This window comes from Cervus canadensis, chromosome 11 (genome assembly GCF_019320065.1).
Source record: "Cervus canadensis isolate Bull #8, Minnesota chromosome 11, ASM1932006v1, whole genome shotgun sequence".
In the NCBI taxonomy this organism is placed as follows: domain Eukaryota; kingdom Metazoa; phylum Chordata; class Mammalia; order Artiodactyla; family Cervidae; genus Cervus; species Cervus canadensis.
The window spans coordinates 45890943-45900459 of record NC_057396.1 but is presented as its reverse complement, the minus strand read 5'-3'; the positions used below and the strand labels follow the sequence as shown (position 1 = coordinate 45900459).

At 41.0% G+C, this 9517-nt stretch overlaps 1 protein-coding gene across 1 annotated transcript; it reads right to left on the bottom strand.

Moving 5' to 3' along the window:
• Positions 1-2023: 2023 nt before the first annotated feature.
• LOC122450602 (olfactory receptor 52M1-like) lies at positions 2024-2977 on the bottom strand. The gene has a single exon (XM_043482979.1). It carries the CDS (start codon positions 2975-2977, stop codon positions 2024-2026), a length of 954 nt encoding a protein of 317 aa, XP_043338914.1.
• Positions 2978-9517: the final 6540 nt, after the last annotated feature.

Sequence of the window (9517 nt, the reverse complement as noted above, 5' to 3'; positions counted from 1 at the left end):
GTAGAACTAACAGGTCATCTGTAGAGAAACACCTTATGTGGGATTTTGGAGGATATTGGCTAGAAAGTTCTTAGTACTCATCCTTGTGAATTCGATTAAGTACAGATTAAAAGCCCTGAATCTCCATACACACACTTTGCTTCACATAGTGTAAATGGACTTCTGGCTAATGCCAAAGAATTATCCTGCAACACAATTTCCTTGTTCATGGCCATCACCATGGCTGAGGGAAATAACATCATTTTTCTTTATTTTCTCAAAGCCCAAGGTTTGGTCAGGAGATAAAGTAAGCTTCTAACTCTTATTTTATAGTATATTTTCATCAACTCCTAATACAAGTTAGCAGACAAATTACATTTGGCATGTTCATAGAACACAATATTTCCCCAGCAAACAGACTTGCTTTTGGCACTGAACTCCAGGACCCTTGATAAGGAGATGGGAAATGAGCACCTTTCACCCAAAATAATGAAAAAGAAGTATTCCCAATCAAACCTTAGGCTTAGGCATAATATCCTGAGGAAATAGAAATTTATACCTTGCTTGGGGGGTGGGGGTTAAGCTAAACTTTAGAAAGTTTCTGATATATATGGCTTGAACTTTAGTTCTGGCTTCATTATTGAGTTCTTTATACATTCAAATACAAAGATGATTCGTTATATTTTAAGTCAGCTTTGTCATGATGAGTCACTTCAGTCATGTCTGACTCTGTGCAATCCTATGGACTGTAGCCCACCAGGCTCCTCTGTCCATGGGATTCTCCAGGCAAGAATACTAGAGTGGGTTGCCATTGCCTTCTCCAGGGGATCTTCCCCATCCAGGGATCAACCCCCCAACTTACATCTCCTGCATTGGCAGGCAGGTTTTTTACCACTTGCACCACCTGGGAAGCCCTAGCTTTTGAATTTTTGTAATGGGTTGGAAATTGAGAAGGTTAAATGAGCATGTTAGATTTAAAGTCTGAAACATCAACTAAAATGGACATACCATAAGTGAGTGAAATTGCTTCATTCCATTTGTTATCACAAAATATAGGTTTGAAGTAGCCATCACATGATGGAACTTCTATGATCAATGAAGTTCATATATTTCATTTTGATAACTTATCCATAAGAATTATCCAAGGATATCTAAAGTTTTATCAAGGTTTGCATCTACCACTGGGAATATATTTATTCTTACCACCTTTACTCAGTTCTCTATCCCACCTCTTTCAAGTGAATAATCCCAGTGTTACCTTCTTGCTTCTGTCATTTTACTTCAGTTTGGCTGCTGTGCTTCAGGTATGCCATTTCAGAGACTCCAAAATGGAATCTCTTAATATCCTTCTGTCTCTTCCTCCCCACTCACAGTCAACTTTTTTTTATGAGGATAAATGGAAATGCAATATCCCACATATCTATTTAAATGGGAGAATGACCCAACTTGAGGACTTCAACACCTTTCTAAAACACCCACTCACAGTCAACTTTATTATGAGGCAATGTGGGATATTGCATTTCCATTTATCTATTTAAATGGGAGAATGATCTGGCTTGAGGACTTCCACACCCTTCTAAAACAGTTTACAAATTCTGTTAGTAAAGGTCTGGAAAAATTAGAATAATTAATCTGAGACTTGGAATGGGACTCTACTACCCACAGGAGTTATATTTTACCTTCCAGAAACTATGTAAAACACTCTCTCCAAAGAGAAACCAGAAGTCTTTTACCAAAAAAGTCAAAGATATAAATGATCCTTCTTCTGTTGTCTGTATGCTTGTGTCTGTTGCACTTAATTTTATGAACTCAAACAGTAAAAGGAATATTGTACAAAAATTCAAGCCCCTGATTTCCTCTTTCAAATATTTCAGGTATTCTCCTTTCTGGAAATCCATGGTCAAACAGATTATGTTCTAGTGTTCCTCTTATCCCCCAAACTCTGGTAAGACTTGGTTATATGGGTCTTATTTCATTGACTTCCCTGGTCAGAGCCTTTTCCTGCCATTATTAAATATCTGTATGTCTCATATATGCAGAACGCTCACTTGGATTGAGCCCCTGACTTTAGAATGTGGAGAAGTCTCTCTCGAATTTGTTTAGTGCGAACAGCATAGACAACTGGATTGAGGATGGGTGGGATGAGGAGGTAAAAATTGGCCAAAAGGATGTGAATATGGGGAGGGACATGATGGCCAAAGCGGTGAGTGAGAGAGGACACAGCAATGGGTATGTAAAAGACAAGGATAGCACAAATATGAGAACTGCATGTACCTAGGGTTTTAAGCCTAGCCTCAGGGGTGGCCAGGCCCATTACTGTTCTAAAAATCATCGCATAGGAGGCAGTGATGGCTAATGAATCCAGGATCAATACCAGGAAGCCAATTCCCATTCCATATAAGTTGTTGACTGTGGTGTCACCACAAGCCAAGGTAACCACGGCCATGTGCTCACAGTAGGAGTGGGTAATGATGTGGGTCCGGTAAAGGGGCAGCCTCAGACGAATCATTATAGGCAGGGGTCCAATGTAGAGTACTCCACGGAGGAGAGCAGCCAAGCCCAAGTGTCTCACTGCTGTAAGGGTGAGCACTGAGGTGTGGCGTAGTGGGTTGCAGATGGCCACGTAGCGATCAAAAGCCATGGCAAGGAAGATGCCCGACTCAACAGTGGCAAAGCAATGGATAAAGAACATCTGGGCCAAGCAAGCATCCAGGTCAATGTGGTGGGCATCAAACCAGAAGATGGCTAGCAGTTTGGGCATGGTAGAGGTTGACAGGACTAAGTCAATGATAGCCAACATGCACAGAAAGAAATACATGGGCTGGTGCAGGCGGTGCTCCAACTTTATCACTGCCAGGATGGTCACATTCCCCACCACAGCCACCAGGTACATGGAGCTGAAGGGGATGGAGAGCCAGATGTGCAGAGATTCCAACCCTGGGATGCCAGTGAGCCAGAAAGAAGTAGGAACCAAGCAGGCATTATTAGATTGGAACATGTTTGAGGGTGTAGAGTATCTAAGGGACAGGAGCTCTTAAGTTTTAGATTTTTACTCCTATGACAGATACTGCCTCGGGAAACTGTAGACGACTAGAATCTTATTTCCATTCAGGGTCACTGGTGGAACCTACAATAAAGAAGAATTTTGAGTAACTACTTGAAAATTGACATTATGTATTTTATAAAAGACAATGCCTGAAAACACCCAATGGTATATTTAGAAGCAGGTATGCTCATGACTTCTACTGCTAAATGCTCTTCTATTTCCTTTAGGAAATGGTTCCCCCAAACAAACTTACTTGGTCAAAGGGGATGAACAATTTTAGGGACTTCTGCACTGGAAAACATAAAGTTCGACATGCAGTGATTAAATGTAAGTTCATGTAGTAATGCTTAGCCTAATGCCCGCATTTGCTTCTCTTCACTGTATACAGAGTAACACCAATAACACTGGCTAGCTATTTGAAATTCCCTATTTTATAATGAAAATTTGGAAAAATGTGCTCAAAAGTAAAGCAGTGTTTATGTATTACTGCAATATGATGTAAACGTTTTACCAGGTAAGTGAGGGGTAGATTAAAGAATGATAGATTAGAAGAAGGTAGATTAAAGTACAATATAATTTTATTAAAATATGTGTTATATAGGTGTAATTTTAGATATAAACATTATTTTAATTTTCTTTTTGTGTATGGGTATATTCTGCTTTTGAAAAATAGTTTTAAAAATCTTACAGGATTATATTAGTGAGATACAATTCTCTTTTCTTTAATGGCTTAATAATTAGATTCAACAATCTGACCAAACCATTGAGTTCTTTAAAAGATAGCTGGCATACGACCTAATGTTTCAAAGGAAAATATCTCATATAAGGTTGCCCAGATTTTCATGGTTAGAGAGATGAACAACAGCTAGAGTAACCCTTCTTAAGAAAAATTAAGGACAAACTCTATTAACCTTCCTGAGAATCTGGGCATCATCTATAATTTGAGATAAGTAAAAGACGAGGTATGTCTTTTTATGAGCAAATCTCACTGGACATTTGCCCATTATCTGATCATCATGATTAAAAAAAAAAAAAAACTGACAGAAAACATTCAAGACAACCCTTTTTACTGACCACATCCTTCTTGATGTTTATTCTTTGAAGAGACAGGAAGATCTGCATTAAACCACCGTCCATCATTTGTAAAGCCTTGTCCATGTTTTGCTCTTCTGGCCCTCAGTTACCTCTTAAGAATAGCAATGGCTTCTATTGCATCACACCCTCAGGGTTCAGAACTTGAGGGCACAGGGTCTAATTTGGGTCTTGTCCTGTCTTGGGCTTGCTCTCCTCATGGTTCCCATTCAGTTCAGTTGCTCAGTCATGTCTGACTCTTTGTGACCCCATGAACTGCAGCACGCCAGGCCTCCCTGTCCGTCACCAACTCCCGGAGTCCACACAAACCTATGTCCATCGAGTTGATGATGCCATCCAACCATCTCATCCTCTATCGTCCTCTTCTCCTCCTGCCCTCAATCTTTCCCAGCATCAGGGTCTTTTCCTATGAGTCAGCTCTTCGCATCAGGTGGCCAAAGTATTGGAGTTTCAGCTTCAACATCAGTCTCAACAGGTCAGACTTCCACACTTGTGTCATTGTGTCATGGTGACTTTCTTCACACAGCTACAATTTCTGAGATATCTCACCACCACCCTGGTTTTCACCCAGGTATCAAGTCCCATCCCAGAACATTCCTCCTCTACAAAGCCTTCTTTGACTACCTACTCATCCACTCATATAGAGACATCACTGAATTCTTACCACTCCCATCACATCAAGTCCATGCACATTTTAAACTATTCATGTCTAAAATGTAAGTAGCAGTTACATTTCCATAGCAAATGAGCATAAGAAATGCCTCTGTGTAACCTCACGGATTCTATATTCAGGCTCCAATGCACAAGTTTTTTCTTTTTAACACTCAATGTCTGATCCAGAAGTAAGTAACTCATGAAAACCAAAAAGTGGTTCACACGTGTTGTTTTGTATCAACTCTGACTTCAGCAGTTCTGTGAATTGAGTACTTGAATAGGCCAGTAAGTGATAACATAGGTGAAGTTACTTCCTCAGGGATCTTGATGCCTCAGTCTACCCATTTTCCATAAGACTATCAATGGCAATGGAGAAGGGAATGGTGACCCACTCCAGTATTCTTGCCTGGGAAATCCCATGGACAGAGGAGCCTGGTGGGTGGCAGTCCTTGGGGTCACAGAGAATCAGACAGGGGTCGCAGAGAATCAGACATGACCGAGTGATCAAACAACAGCAATCAATGGCAAAGGGTAAGTAGAATGAAAAATGGTGAGGCTCTTGGCAACTGGCAACAGTTTCTTTTTCCATATTCTTTCTGTTCACTATAGAGCAGAGAGTAGAGTAGAAATTTACATCTTGCAAACTGGAATAGTTTCCTTTGTTTCACTGTCATGTGGGACATCTGTGAAGATTCCTCAAGTCCAGGAATTGTAGATGAGATAGGGATTTATAAGAACCAGTAGTCAGTATACAATTTCATCTAACAAAAGGGACAATATCTGGATGTTCTCTAAAGATATTGTGCTAGGCTCCTTTCTGCTTTAGGATGGTGTTCTAATAACTCAAAATCAGGGTAGTCAAAAGAAATCTGGGTTTAAGTCCATCCCATGAACACTAACTTTGATTTGTGCCAGACCCAGTTTAGTCAATAAAATTGTAACTGAGTTTTAGGCTAGGACCAAGAATATGAACATACGTATAAAAATAAAATCAACCAAGTTGATAATTGGCATCTTAAGTGGTGGTTTGAACTAGGTGTGGCACTTAAATTGTGTTACTTTATCTAGAACATTCCAGAGAAACTGTTTTTGTATTAGTCCACATAAGGGCATCTTTACCCGGATACAAGAGATGTGCCTGAAAGTCATGGAGGAGGCATCCTGATGGTGGGTCCAAAACTCCTGAGAGAGATGTTTTGTGGTGGTGAGATAAATGTGGACTAGAGGCAAGACAGTTGAATTAGTATTGTAACGAAACCTGTTTCTGGCTCTGTGACTTAGAATGGCAAACAGGCAGTGTAATCTCTCTGCCTTTGTTTTCTGTTTTATGAAATAAAGGGAGTAATAGCTACCTTAAGTTGCATCATGCATTAAAATGAACTGTTTATAAAAGAGTGTGTGCACGCAAAGGCGGTGAACTCTTAGAGAGGCGAGGCGTCCTAACAGGCATCATATTCCCTCCTTACCTGCTCCTCTCCTCTGTTCTTTGCCCTGTTCCAGAGACCACTGGGGTTTCCCTGGTGGCTCAGATGGTGAAGACTCTGCCTGCAAAGCAGGAGACCTGGGCTCAATTCCTGGGTCAGGAGGATCCCCTAGAGAAGGGAATGGCAACCCATTCCAGTATTCTTGCCTCCTCCTCCTGGACAGAGGAGCCTGGTGGGCTACAGTCCATGGGGTCACAGAGTTAGACACAGCCGAGTGACTAACACACAGACTAGAGAACACTGACACAGTGCTATTTTCATGTGACCTTGATAGTTTCATATCCTTCTTTCCCAATTGTATAAATAGCCTTTTAAACATGGATAAAAAATAATCAAAGAGACCTGAGGATGGTGTAAAGATCCAGTTTGGAAAGAAGATTGCCTGACTGTGGAGCAGAATACAAATGGTCCAGTCAGGATGAAATGGTTCAATCTCTTCTCTCATGTACTAGGGGAGTACTAGGCAATAAAGCTTTCTACCTTGGGGTTTAACCTTTTCCTTATTCATTACCCAGTCCAATTTATACTCAACTTATTTCTCCCACTTTTGACTAGAACTGTAAAGAAAGTAAGCCCTGGGTGGACCAAAGACAAATGTAGCCTTTGAAAACTGGAGTCTGATTCTAATTACTTTGTCTTCATCTTTGGAATGTACTTACCCATTTGGGCGATATCCACAGAGCTCTAGGCTCTGTTCATTACAGTTGTCGTCCCTTGTCTGGATGATTGGATGAGTTTAGTTCACAGTCAAAGGGAGGCTATGCCCTACCTCTTCGACTTTTTTTTCTTCTTCTGTGTTCCCTCTATTCAGGTACTGGAAATAGCCAGTTTCTTCCACAGGTTGCATAGAGAAACCTGGGGCCTTCCTTCTGGGTTTTGAGTTACCCACCCCCACGGGAATAGTCTTCACTCCTTACTCTACTCTGCCTCCCAGGACTAGATTATAAAACTGATTCCTACTCTCCTCCTGGGGCTGTTGACTAGCCCCAAGTGTCTGACTATCCTTCAAGGCTTGAGGTACTCAAGGACTCTACAAGTCACACTGGGAGAGAGTTCACAGGAGAAGGGGGTGGGGAACCACATACATCAGATACTGGTGTAACCAATGTAACCAATAGGGACACTTATTTGTTAAGTTTTTAAATACTATAAGCAAAGGTTAAGATGGAGGCTATACGAATAAAATGTGTGCTGAGTTGTTTCAGTGTCCAGTCATGTCTGACTCTTTGCAAACCTATGGACTGCAGCCTGCCAGGCTCCTCTGTCCATGGGATTCTCCAGGTGAGAATACTGGAGTGGGTTGCCATGACCTCCTCAAGGGAAGAGGAAGGCTAGTTTCATTTTTTCCACTAAGTGTCACAGATGTATTGGACAATATTTGTCATTTTTTCTGCTCATTCTTAAAATTCCAGAAGGAAAATTATCAACCACTGTGCAGGCCTCATAAATCCTGTTGTCTCCTTGTTTTCCAAAAGTGGTTGTCCAGGTTATGTTTAACCCAACATTGAGTTCATTTGCTAAATTGCCCTACAGTTATTTAAGAACTATTCTTTATATAGATGAGAATTAAAATGCAATATTTCATTTTATTTCTACGGAGTGAACACTAATATTTGAACAATGTATCCAGCATATTCGTTTTGAACAATTTATCTCCAATTTCTTCTGGGCTTTCCTGGTGGCTCAGATGGTAAAGAATCTGCCTGCAATGCAGGAGATCCCTGGGTCGGGAAGATACCCTGGAGAAGGAAATGGCGAACCACTCCAGCATTCTTGCCTGGAGAATCCCATAGACTGAGAAGCCTGGTGGGCTATGGTCCATGGGGTCGCAAAGAGACCAATTTCTGCTACCATATACTTAATGTGCTTAATATGCTTAAAGTGCAGAGAGTTAAGTCAGAAAAATCTGAAGCTGTTCCTACAGGAAGTTCAGATGTATGTTACACACAAAGAGGTACTTTGACAATCATCATTAGTGATTCATAATATTTCATCTTGATTAGAGAACCCTCCTTGAGATTTCTTAATTATTCATAAAATGCTCTCTCTCTTCTGTATCCTTATAAGCTATGCCTTAACTCTTAATTTTGAAAATTTTATTTATTTTTGGCTTTTCTCTAGTTGCAGTGAGTAGGGGTTACTCAAGTGTGCAGACTTCTCATTGTGGAGGCTTCTCTTGTTGCAGAGAAAAGGCTCTAGGAACGCAGGCTTCAGTAGTTGCAGCTCGTGTGCTCAATAGTATTGATAGTTGTGGTGCATGGGACAGCTTGCTTCATGGCATGTGGGTTTCTCCCAGTGCAGGGATCTAATCCGTGTCTCCTGCAATGGAAGGCAGACTGTACCAATGAGACACCAGGGAAGCCCCTGCTTTAACTCTAAATCAACCTCGTCATTGGGCTGATCAGTTTGGTAAAGAGGAGAAAGAGAAAAATAAGACACTCACATGCCATTTTGAAAGTTTGTGAGACACTGATCACTCTAAATGTTAACAAAATGATTGTGATTGCTTTTATTATAAAGCTCTAGACAATCTTTCATCTCTGGGAAACATCTGCTTTATCACACATTAAGATTCCCTATTGTAGATTATTACTCTCTCCCTGGTACAGACTCAGGTTAAAGGAATCAATTGTTAGCATCTTAGGCTAAACTGGAAGGACATAGAGATGTAGGATTCAGGAGTTAGGTCTGATTTTAAAGCTCCTTTTCTCCCCCCACCAGGTTTATTGACATAATTGGCATTTAGGATCTACAATGTGTGTGTGGTGGGGGGAAAGGCAGGAATTCTGGGGAGTACTCGGTGTGAAAATAGCCTCCAGGAGGGCTCACATCACTAAGATCTGACCCCTACCCAGGAGCCTTCAGGCGCCAGTGCTGGGATGCCTGAGACCAAACAACCAGCAGGGTAGGAACACAGTCCCACCTATCAGCAGCATGGCTCTCTAAAGTCTTCCTGAGCCCATAGTATCCTGCTAAATACATCCTGACAGGGACCCGCCCACCAAAGGGACAAGACCCCAGCTCCACCCATATACATGTATGCTATCTACAAGAGACCCACTTCAGATCTAGGGCCACATACATATTGAAAGTGAGGGGATGGAAAAATGTATTCCATGTAAATGGAAATAAAAAGACAGCTGAAGTAGCAATACTCAGACAAAATAGGCTTTACAATAAAGAATGTTAACAAGAGACAAAGAAAAACAGTTTAAGTATTTGTCTTATATAGAGTTGCTCCTATGTTCTGTGCATATATGCT

Bases quoted from the DNA above. Each gene is read 5' to 3' on its own strand.
- LOC122450602 (XM_043482979.1), bottom strand. From the start codon at position 2,977: ATGTTCCAATCTAATAATGCCTGCTTGGTTCCTACTTCTTTCTGGCTC.